Below are 11388 nucleotides of genomic sequence, written 5' to 3'. Positions count from 1 at the left end.
ATTATTCTGAAACTTCTTCTCCGTCAGATTTACTAAAAATTCACCAACAGACTTACAAGTTGTTTGATGGGAGGAGCAGGGATGGGGGAAAAAGTGGACTGACAGACAGATGAGTGAACAAATGAAGTCATGCTATCAGATGCCTTTCCCTAGAGGTACACTTGTCATGACCACTGGCAAAAATGGTAGACAACTAGCCACCATTCCTTGCTGAATGTTGCTGTGCGCAGTAAGAAATCCAGATTACGATTAGGAGTTTCCTTCTGTGCCATACTGAATGCAGCTATAGTCTGATGCTGTCTTATTACTGCCCAGGCCCCTGTGCAGGCATACAATAACACTCTATTGTGATTACTTCTGGTTTGTGAGATGTATCTACAGGAGATCTTCACAGAACAAGGAAATACTTAAGCACTGCCAAATACTAATAGGTTGAAACATTAAGGAACCTTCAGCCAATGACACAATAATCAGAGAGGCAGGTTTCAATAAAACATTCAGATGGGGAGGAACCGGTTTGTCTTGCAATACCTCACAAAGCTATGTGAAATATGAGAGCTTTCTTAAGCTATTGTTTGAGAGTTCAAGGAGTGTGAGAACAGACAGAAGTGAGGAAGATGAACCTATGCAAATTTTATGTAGATATCTTTTGTTAGAGTATGATTGAAGCTGTGGAGGAGGAGCACCATCTCAGGCCAGTTTAAAAGCCAGAAGACAGGCTATCCACTTGAGATCAGTCTCTCTTCTTTCTTCTTCACGGACAGAGATGTGGTCAAGGATTCTGCTGAGTATTCTGTCCTTGAACTGGATTGCCACAGTATCTTCTGAACCGTAAGAGATCATACAATCTGTGTTTTTATGATAACATATTTTATTATATTTCCCACCACTTTATTTCTTCTGGGACACTGCTATATAATAAACTGGATGTTTGAGACCTAGGTTCTGAAATGTGTCTGAAGTAGATGACATTAAAAGATGATTTAGAATGATGCGCTCCATCATAAAACTGCTATGAAATCTGATGTGAATGACAGAAACCTAGAACTGGAGTAGGTGAAGTCTGAAGTGCATGGGTAAAGTGGGGCGGAGATTCAGGACTAGACTAGCAAGTAATACTAATAATCAGGACTGATATGCATCAGCAGCAAAAGAGAGAGCATGGTGTATGAGGAGGCCGGATAATGGCTGGTAGCAGGGACTATGCTGAATGGCAATACTAATATTAGTATGAGTATAAGTATTAGTATTACGCCTGCTGTGCTGTCACAGCTTATACGGCACTGTCAATGTCCGTGGCTTTATACAAACAGAAGATTTCAGCCACAATACACCAAGATTAGAGCTTAAATCCCCTTCTCAAAAGTTCTAAAAGAAAACACTGTGAAAGTCAGAAGGTTTAGCTTTCTCAGATACACTGTTGGTTTTAATAATTTTACTTTTTGGTCTTTGAATATCGTGCAGTCTGAACTGGGCAAGTGAAAATAACAATAAAGGCAATATAAGCAAGCAAAGCTGTGGGAGGAAAAAAAAGGAAAGGCTCAGATTACCAAGAAAAGATTGTGAGATTCATGTTGTGCTGCAGAACCAACTCATCAATTCTGTCATACATTATTTGGAAAGACTAGTTTGGGCAGCAGAGAACTGGCTGCCAGCAACAGAATCTTAGCCAAATATAGCAAATCTGAAGGAATGTTTTTCAGAGGAAGAATTTGGGGAAGGAAGGCTGCCCTAATTATAAAGAGCAGTATAACTAAAAAAGCCCAATGGAAGAAAGAAGTAAAGGAAGCAATGCAGGGAGAGAGAAGCATGGAAACAGAATATAGCATGCAGGTTAGATTGAGCGTTCCTTGGAATATTCTGCAAAATTGAAAAGCAGGATCATTTCTTGTGCATTATGCTGATTGACCTATGATATGTCAGTTCTTATTTGGAGGGAGAGATATCCAGATAAAAAGAAATTAAAAATTTGTTGCAACTGTTAACTAGTATTTTTGTCATTGATATCAAAAAGAAGCTAAATATCACTCCTCCTTATGGGAGGTTCCAGAGGTTTAAGTATACATATAGGTCATGGGTGGATAGATGCAGCTATGCTTGTCCGGTGTTTAGACACTTTACTAATTGGAGCTGTGTAAATACCTGGAATGGAAAAATGCAGTATTATGCTGGGTAAAAGACTGCATAGAATGATGCCAGTCTTTCAGCTCAGAAAGAACTGTGAGGGACAAAAAAAATTGTCATCTGTACTTTCTTAGCATATTATTCAAAATTCATCGAAAGAGATGGAAATCTTTCCATTGGTTCAAGCAAGCTTTGGACCATGGCTTCCTTCACATGTATGGCATTTCTGTGGTATTTTCCTCTCCTCTTTGCTCTGACTTTCCTCCATGACTGAACTCTCTGATCTGGTCTTGCCTTCTTACAGTCAGTATGTGCTGCTGGTCCCAACAGTAGTACGGAGCGACTCTCCACAGACCGCTTGTGTGCAGTTTCACAACCTCAGTGAGCCTCTCTCCCTGAGCATCGTCCTGGAATATGGCAGTATCCAGAGGACTCTCTTTGAGGAATCCATGACAAAGAATGATTTCTTCAAGTGCTGCGAGTTCAAGGTATTTTCTCTTTTGAGACTACTAGAGAGGGTGTAGAAGCTGGAATTACTTCTGAGTGCAACTCTTCTTGTCAGTGAGGGCAAGAAGATGAAGAATGTGGTCAGGGAATAGGACGAAAAAAGATCAAGTGCTGGAAAGGCTGACAGTATAGACATATGGGTTGTAGAGGGAATCTGGAGAAAGACTTTCCATCTCCATTCACAGAGTGAATAGAAAAAAGCTTTTGATCGCCATCACAGGTGCATGCGCCCTATGGGACTGTTATAATTGCCAAGCTGGAGAACCCAGCTGGGACATGTTCATTCCCTTTCCTGTGACTCTGCAAGATCTGGACAGATATGACAAACAAGTCCCAAGGTTAGGTCTTCCAGAATGCAGCAGGAGAAAACACTTCAGAATTGAACTATATGCCTGGGGCAACCTGCATAGAGGCAGGTAGCTACATGAGATGGGGAAATGCATAGGACAGAGCATAGTTTAAAACCTTAGCACCTGGTGACAGATTATGGGACTTCCACAGCAGAAATTCCCAGAGACTATCTCACTGGCAAAGATGGGGCTTCTCATGACTTTGCACAAGCTATTTATGACTCACTTGACAGTATCTTAAGAGCTCTGTGCATCAGAGGACCTCAACATATCTCATTTACCACTTTTCCTCTGGGGTTTTGTTTCTCTCCAGGTTCCTCCTGCTACTTCTGACCCCCTAGCATTCATCTCCTTCTCTGCCAAAGGCACCAGAGTCAACTTAGCTGAGAGAAGATCAGTGGCGATTCAGAATGTGGATAATACTGTCTTCATCCAGACGGACAAACCCATCTACAAACCAGGGCAAAAAGGTGGCTGAGGAGTTTGAGTCAGCTAGTGACCTGGGAAACTGAGTGTAAGGGCGGGTCTAGAACGACAAGGACTTCCTCTTGTGGAATAAAAGACCATGGACTGCAACAACCATGAGCAATCCTTCAGATAGTGTATAATTGTCATCTGAGGTTGGGCTCATCAAAAGTCAGTGAAAAATAGAGCTGATTCACAAAATGGCAACAAATGAGTAGAGTTCATGTGTTTTTACTGAGTTAATTGCATTTACAGGATCTTGAGTTCTGCCAGGTTTACTGAGGTCAGTCACATAAAAAGTGTCCTTAAAATTACAGAAAATAATAGGTTAAGCTTGGAATTAATAAAATTCATACAAAAATAAAGTAAGCATGTAATTTCCTGTCAAAAGCTCTTTCTACTTAACTGCTAATGTAATTCACAGCACTGATTCCATCATGATATTTAAATGACAGTACTAGCTGTGGTATAGTTAGCTGTCTCTTTAGTATAATTATACTTCAGTGCTGCACAGGGTTTGCACTTAGAATAAGGACAAATTCTTCCTTCTCTTTGAGTTTTTCATTGAATTGGTTTGTATAAACAGTTTTTTTAGGAAATGCTCCAAAGAACTGAGTCCTTCAAGAAGAACTGAAGGCAGTAAAGAGTATTTGTATTTACTATAGAGGTTACTTTAGTCCCAGTGGGTCAGAATTGAAGATATTTCAGCTGACAAGTTTATTTTAGTTTTCTTTTTCACTGGCTAAGATAATCAAGTCCTTTCTAGTTCTCTGTGGACTCTTTAGTTCTCCCTAAAAGCCTGGGCAAACTTTGTTTCATTTGTATGTTGAAAGTGACTCACCGCTGCTAAAGTAAATGATCCTTTTTTGTCCTACGTCTTTTTCAGTGATGTTTCGCGTCGTGACTTTGGACACTCAGTTCAGACCTGTTCAGGAGACAGTAAGTATGAGTGATAGTCAAGATTTTTCAAGCACCCTCTTGAAGTACCTGTTCACAGAGACACTCTCAATTAGAAATTTAATAAAAAGGGCCTGGGATAGGCCTCCTGATGTTTTTTTGAGAACTGCCATAACTCCTTAGCTTCACCTTCCATCTTTTCCCTGCCTTTATAGAGGGCAAAGGGTCTGAAAGCACTCCTGGAAATCTCTCACAGCACTCAGATTTTGTAGTCACTTCACTTCACCTGCCCCAGATATGTAGAAAGAGACTGGATGTTTCTGTAGAAAAGATAAATTCACAAACAGGTTATCCTCTTAAAATTAACTCTATTACAGACATGAGTTTCAAATTGTTTCCTTGGCGCAGTCTTCTGTATCCAAGGGAAGCTGTTCACAGCCTTCTTTATGTTATAGTATTTCTCAAGCTCCACAGTTAATTTCTTGATGTTTTGATCATTTTTTTTTCTTTCTTTTTTTTTCCTCCTCCAGTATCCCCGCATCATCATTGAGGTAAGAGATGTAACATGTCATTAAAGCACAAGTTGCTTTGGAAAGACTATGCTTCATCATTCCCCATAGTGTCAATAGCTGAGGGAGACTTATCCAGAGCACACCGTCTAAAGCCAATGGACTTGAGGTTGAACGGTGGCAGTACCTGTTATCAAACACTAGAGGAGAAGAAATCAGCAAAACTGGAGATGTTAGTCAGAGATGGCATGGGGTTGTTGCTGCATCTTTCGTTAAGATTGAGAGTGTTCAGTGTAGCCTTACTTTGGTAGGACTACAGTAAATGGGCTAGTGAAATAGCCTCATTCTCATACAGGCATAAGAATAGTAACTTCCTGAAACATCATGTTCTGCTGGGGGACAGACTATCAATGAATCAGTCTTCTACCACATTTCATACCACTAGATCTCAAAACACTTCCTGAAGGAGGCCAGCATAATATTCCTATTTTACAGAAGGAGTTGAGTCAGAAAGACATGCTAGAAGAGCTACAGATATGCAACATGAGTTTCAATCAGGTACTATTCCTGGATGATCTGAGATCATCTGGCAATGTAGCTAATTTCCAGTTAAACATAAACTTAGGCTTGTTTAATCCACAGATTTGGAAAACTAATGGGAAGTCAGAGCACATGTCATCAGCCCAAACTCACATTCAACCTATGATATGCTTAACCAATATACCAGGATACAAAACTTGGAAAGAAGGCAAGAAGACAAGAAACAGGGTGGTAAAGGTTTTGGTACATCTCTTTCTCCACTCTCCAGGATCCAGAGCAAAACAAAATCTTCCAGTGGTTGGAGGTAACATCTAAGCATGGAATTGTCCAGCTCTCCTTTCCACTAATCTCAGAGCCTATTCTGGGGTCCTACCACATCACTGTGGAGAAGAAGTCAGGTGAAAAAGAGTACCAGTTCTTCATGGTGGAGGAATATGGTAAGCAAAGACTGTGAACTGCCCTGCACCAGCACTGAGGCTGGCTCTGCCTGAGTCAGATAGGAGCTGCTAGTGCAGAGTTTAAGTGCTTTGAATTCTCCATTTCATGCCTGAGAAGGAAAGACATGGAGAGGGCTGGGTGGAGAAAGCGAAGGCAAGAAGGGAAAAAAAAGAAATGCTGAGAAAGGCACCATTTTTCAGGAATTAAATTAGGAGCCTAATCCTTTTCTGGGCTTGGCAGAAAGTCACTGTGTGACTTTGGGATCCATATCCTATCACTCAGGCCTTACACTCCCTATCTGTTCAGAGGCAAAATGAATGAGTCAGGCCTGTTCTGTTTTGTGGAGGTCATCACTAGGCTAAAATATGCAGTAGAAATCTGAAGATATTATCAAACAGCTTAAATGACAGGTACTGGATTGTTACTGGGGTAGGCTGGATAGCCAGTGGAAGTGCAAGATGGAAAACAGTGGGTAGCAGAGGTGCCAAAGCCCTCACAGTGATCTGCTTACTCTTCGGAATAGAACATATCAAGGGAGCTGCTAAATTCATTTGAATTTTACAAGTTTTCTCATTTTATAGCGGCAGGTTTTCCTTAGTAGTTCCCAAAGAAACCTTGGACAACTCTCACTTGTTTGGGTTTTTTGTAAGGGCAGTAAAGCACCTTTCCTGCTTACCCTACAGAGCTCTTTCATACCTTCCAGTCTCCTGTGTACAGGTGCACAAGAAAAAGCTATGTTGTCATTATTGCTGGTGACCTGGGACAAAAGATAAGCTGAAAAGAAAGAGTGACAGTGACCTGTTTGATTTTACTATTTCACTTAACCTGTTGCCTTTCTTCTTCAAGTGGGCTGGATTGCATAATAACTTCTGTTGTCCAGGGCTTAACTAGTTTGAGACATCAACATTACTCCCACCTTTCTCTTGAAGAACATGTACAGCCAATTAAAGTGATTTATCACAGTTCTTACTGTGGCTGTTATCATTATTAGTATGATTATTATTGCATTTTAAAGAAGTTATTCACCTTACCACTAAAGGTTATTTTTTTTCTCTGATAATATCCTACAACCAGCTCCTAGGTAGACTTTTCTTTGAACCATTTCCTCTCCCTTGTTGGTGAAAATGCCTTTGCCAATTGTTTTTTTACTGTCTTACACACACACACCTGTCTATGGTATGCAACTGCTGATCAGTCATATTCACATTGCATTCCCAGTGCTGCCAAAATTTGAAGTAACAACCAGTGTGCCAAAGAGGATTTCTTTCTTTGATGAAGAAGTCAGGGTGAACGTTTGTGCTTCGTAAGTATTACAGCAGAGAACCACACATTTGTGCACAAGAAACACAGGATAGAGGATGGTGTGCCGTGCTGGGAAGCAGGGACCCTGCTGCTGATTCAGAGTATGGATTAGAGCAATTCCTTTAGCTATGACTTCCATGACATGGAATATGATAAATCTCCTCCTGCTGCATAGCAGAATTAGAACTGGGAGAGTTTGTGTGTGTCCAACAGTTTGAAGATATCAAGTGGTACATACTCACTAGCTATTGTTTTTTATTATTACAGAAAAGGAGAGAAATAGTACAGAAGAAGAGTCTATCATTAATATCACTGGCTGTGACACTGCCAAAAGGCAGGGTGGCATGAGCTAGAGGGGTGTATAGGGATCTTTCTCCAAAACGACCTTCTTTGCTTAAGACACGAATGAGAAAAAGCAAGCAGCAGGGAATCATACCCCAACCCTGAGTCCAGCACCACTTTCCAGCTTCAGACCTTGAAGAATGACTACACCAAGACAATGGTAAAGCAGGCTTTTTTAACAAGATGCCAGAAACGGCCTAAAAATAGTTGAAGGGAACTCTGCTAGGGCTAACTGGACCTAATTCCCAGGTGCTCTTCCGTCTGTGCTCTGGGCACTCCTGAGGGGTTTAGAGTCTGCACTGCTGTGCAATCTTTGCAGGTTTCATGCTATGTCCACATGATGTGATTCTTGTGTCTCTTGCTCTCCTAGGTACACTTATGGCCAACCAGTGCAAGGGAATGCCCGAATCAATGTGTGTCAGCCGCGCTTTTATCGTCCACGATGTGAGCAAAACGGGAAAGAAACCTGTGAAGCTGTCACTGGACTGGTATGATACAGGGCAAGGCCTTTCTTCCCAATCCGCTTTACTACCTAGCATATAGCACAGTGTTTAATGGCCTCATTAATTTCCTGGGGAACACCAGAGAGACAATCGTAGAGGCATGTTTTCTCTCACTATCTCACAGGCAATGCTGAAATACCATGAAGGTAGTTTTTAGCAATGACCTCATTAGCAGACTTTGATTTTTCCCTCAGAAAGAGTCAGTAGGAGGGAGGAAAGCTTATGAAACTATAAATTTGTGATCATTCCTAAAACACTGGAGCTGTGTTCTTACCAAATCTAATCAGCAGACCTCTACTGGGAGTCTCTGAGGACACTTAATGTTAAACTAATGATTAATTTCTCCACTAGGTCAGACTCAAAGTGCTCTGGTCATAGAGCTCAGGCATCATGCAAGATGGGTTTAAGAAGGAGCATGAGCATAGAGAGGACTAGGGGGAACGAGGAGTGAAGTTTCCAGGTGCAAGGGTAAATGGTGCTGAAACAATGAGCTGGAAAGGGAGCCAGGGAGTGAGAAGTGTAAGGTAGGAGGGGAGCAAGTAGGAAGGAAGAGCTGGAGAAGATGTGACCAAAGGCAATGAAGCTCTTCAGAGACCCACTAATACAGATTCAGGAACAATTTTCAAAACCTTGAGAAAATGGGCTTTTCCCTTTGTGCTCCTTTTTCAGCTGGGGAAGGATGGCTGCCTCAACACTGTCATCTCCGTCAAAAGATTCCAGCTCTACCGCAGCTATGCCAGGATGTATACCAGCCTCAACGTAGAAAGCATTGTCACTGAAAATGGGACAGGTAACACCAAGTGAAGGTTGGGAGTAGCTGATTAAAGCTACTAGGTGGTACTTTCTGAGATGAATCTCCTGGATTCTGAGCTGTGCAGCAAACAACCAACAATCACCATTTTCTTTGTGCAGCTCTCCCTCCAGAGCATCACTCCTCCATATAGCTTTTCAAAAGAAACAATTTTCTGCCCACGTCTGATTTCTGTTTCCTCCCCTTTACGCTGGGTGTGTCTCACAGGTATCCAGATGAAAGGCTATGACTATGTTGCAGTCAATGAAGAAAATGACAGAGTGATGTTCAAGAATATGGATCTCTATTACAAGAGGGGAATTCCTTACTATGGTGAGGTGGGTACCTGAGAGGATACATTTAGATCAAAACTCCCTGAGGTGCAGCATGATGATTTCTGTGTTGCCCCATTTATGGCTGTCCCCTAACTCTGTGCTGACAACTTCTGGTGGTAATGCTGCATAACAGTGACTGCTGCATAGTTCTCTCGTTACATTAGATGCTCCTAGAGAAAATAAGAAAATCATATCATACCTGGACTGTCAGGGTCTCTCTTCTGCCATAGTTAGAAAATGCCTAAAAGGTGGGTAAGTGAAAGGTCATATGAGTGGGAAAGAGTCTGCAAGAAACTATTTCAGCAACAGCTGTGCCTGAACTGAAGGTAGAATTTACTCTGTGTTGCATCATGCAGTCCCAGGGATGTTTCCTTAATGCAGTATAGGTGTTGGAGCACATTCCAACTTCTTAGCAACCTGCACATGGAGGATGAACCCAGGCACAGAAAGGAGGATGAGCTGTACAGCATCGTCCTGATATGCAATGGGGGCAGAGGGTGTGCACGGATGCCTAGGAGATGGGAGGTGGTACTGAGCTCCACAAGTTACCTGTCGCCGTGAAGTCATCTGATTGCTTTAGGTTTGTTAATCAGTGCTCTCCAAAGAGTATGTGCTCTGGAGTCCCTCTCTTTCTATTTGCTCAGGAAGGGAGAGCATGAGGTAAGAATTTAAACCATCATCTCTCACTTAGTAAGTCTTTAACTTATGTGATGGCCCACTGAACTAATGGTCACTGAGAAACAGAGGACTTATCATTAAAATAATCTTTTACACGAGATCATGTATATAAACAATTCCTTCTCCCTCTGTGACACATAGTTTGTCCTTGCACTGATGGGAATTGCCTGTCTTTGCCTGTCACAGAACTCCTGCTCCTTCAAAATATTGAGGAGCATTTGCCTCTTAAATACATTTCACTCTTGATTTCTACTCCCTGCAATTGTCCTCAGTGCTTAAGTGAGAGTCCTCTGGTGAGCAGAGCATTTCCTTTTTTTTTTTTTTTTTTCTGAATCCCTTGGGTATTCTGTGTGTCAGATCACTGTGACAAATATGGACGGCAAGCCTGTTGCTGATAGGACTGTCCTGCTGGACCTCAATGAAAAATATCTGGCCAACTATACCACTGACAAGAACGGCACTGCTGCTTTTTCCATCGACACGTCCAATATCTTTGATCCCAGTTTTAAGTTGAGCGTAAGTAAATACAGTCTAATTCCTGAAAAAATACTTCATTGGAGAGAGGGATTAGGAGGAATCAGTGGGTGCTGGCAGGATGGTTTCAGATGAGGAAAGTAGGCGGTCAGTCCACCAACACCTGCAACCTGTGTGAAACTAGCATGAGTAAACACCAGTGCCTGAGAAGTGGCAGACTGCACCCCAGGAGTGTTTGGGCTGCAGTGATCTTCAACACCTCCCTGCTTTTCCCTCCGCTCAGAAGCCGCTCCTGCAGCCATCTTCCTTCTCTTTATTCTGTGCGCTAGAGGAACCTTCCTCGCAGTCTGCCTTGCCTTCCCCACCCAGCCGGGATGCACGGCAGCCTCTTTCCCTGCTCCTGCCTGCTTCCCTGCATTTCTGCTGGCAGAGACTCCTGCCTCTTACCATTACATGGTCTTCTCATGTTGTCATGCCTTTTCTCTGGTGTGAGGGGAAGAGCTGAGAAAAAGAAGGCTGTTTGAGAACAATGCCATTCTAACCCACAATAAGTCCTAGCAGTTTATAGAGCATGTCCCAAGCCTTCAAGAATCTGAAATACCCTCCCTACTGCAATGTGTCATAGGTGTCTCCATACATTAAGGTGTCCAGAAGGCCCCCTGCTCTGGGCTGGTAAAGCACAAATTTATCACACCAGCTCTTGCTCTTGGCTTAAACAGCTCCACAAAATCAGCTTCCCAACAGAATATTTTAGAGGAAAGATGCCTTTGCCTCTCACCTGCCTGCCATTTTTTTATTTTCCACTTTGTTGATTCTCCATGTTTGACTCTTCTGCTTCATAGGTCAGGCAGGCACTAGATGACTGTGCAGACTTCTTCATCTGGAGGAATGATAACGAGCCCCAAGCCTTATTCCTTGTCCGGCGTTTCTACTCACGAACCAACAGCTTTGTGAAAATTGAGCCAGTGAAGGAGAAGCTCAGTTGTGGCCAGCAGCAAATGATCAATGTTCACTATGTCTTGAACAGAGAGGGCTACAGGAATGCCAATCAGACAAACTTCTACTATGTGGTAAGTGCTACCTTGACTCCCAAATAATCTCTTTGTTTTCTCCTTCTCTTGAACACCATATAAG

The 11388-nt window shown here is 42.3% G+C and overlaps 1 protein-coding gene across 1 annotated transcript in view; it reads left to right on the top strand.

The window, feature by feature from the left end:
* The first annotated feature begins 696 nt into the window (after positions 1-696).
* The window catches only part of LOC115352837 (ovostatin-like), a 32903-nt gene continuing 22211 nt past the window's right edge, over positions 697-11388 (top strand). The window contains exons 1-12 of the mRNA XM_030041520.2: positions 697-831; positions 2429-2612; positions 3295-3451; positions 4333-4385; positions 4874-4894; positions 5661-5829; positions 7049-7133; positions 7845-7962; positions 8647-8767; positions 8996-9105; positions 10138-10296; positions 11097-11324. Coding sequence (XP_029897380.1) covers positions 767-831; positions 2429-2612; positions 3295-3451; positions 4333-4385; positions 4874-4894; positions 5661-5829; positions 7049-7133; positions 7845-7962; positions 8647-8767; positions 8996-9105; positions 10138-10296; positions 11097-11324 — 1470 coding nt within the window. The 5' untranslated portion in view covers positions 697-766. The remainder of the gene's footprint in view (positions 832-2428; positions 2613-3294; positions 3452-4332; positions 4386-4873; positions 4895-5660; positions 5830-7048; positions 7134-7844; positions 7963-8646; positions 8768-8995; positions 9106-10137; positions 10297-11096; positions 11325-11388) is intronic.

Source organism: Aquila chrysaetos, chromosome 17, assembly GCF_900496995.4.
Source record: "Aquila chrysaetos chrysaetos chromosome 17, bAquChr1.4, whole genome shotgun sequence".
Taxonomy (NCBI): domain Eukaryota; kingdom Metazoa; phylum Chordata; class Aves; order Accipitriformes; family Accipitridae; genus Aquila; species Aquila chrysaetos.
The sequence above is the reverse complement of the archived record's forward strand: the minus strand, read 5'-3'. Positions and strand labels throughout refer to the sequence as shown.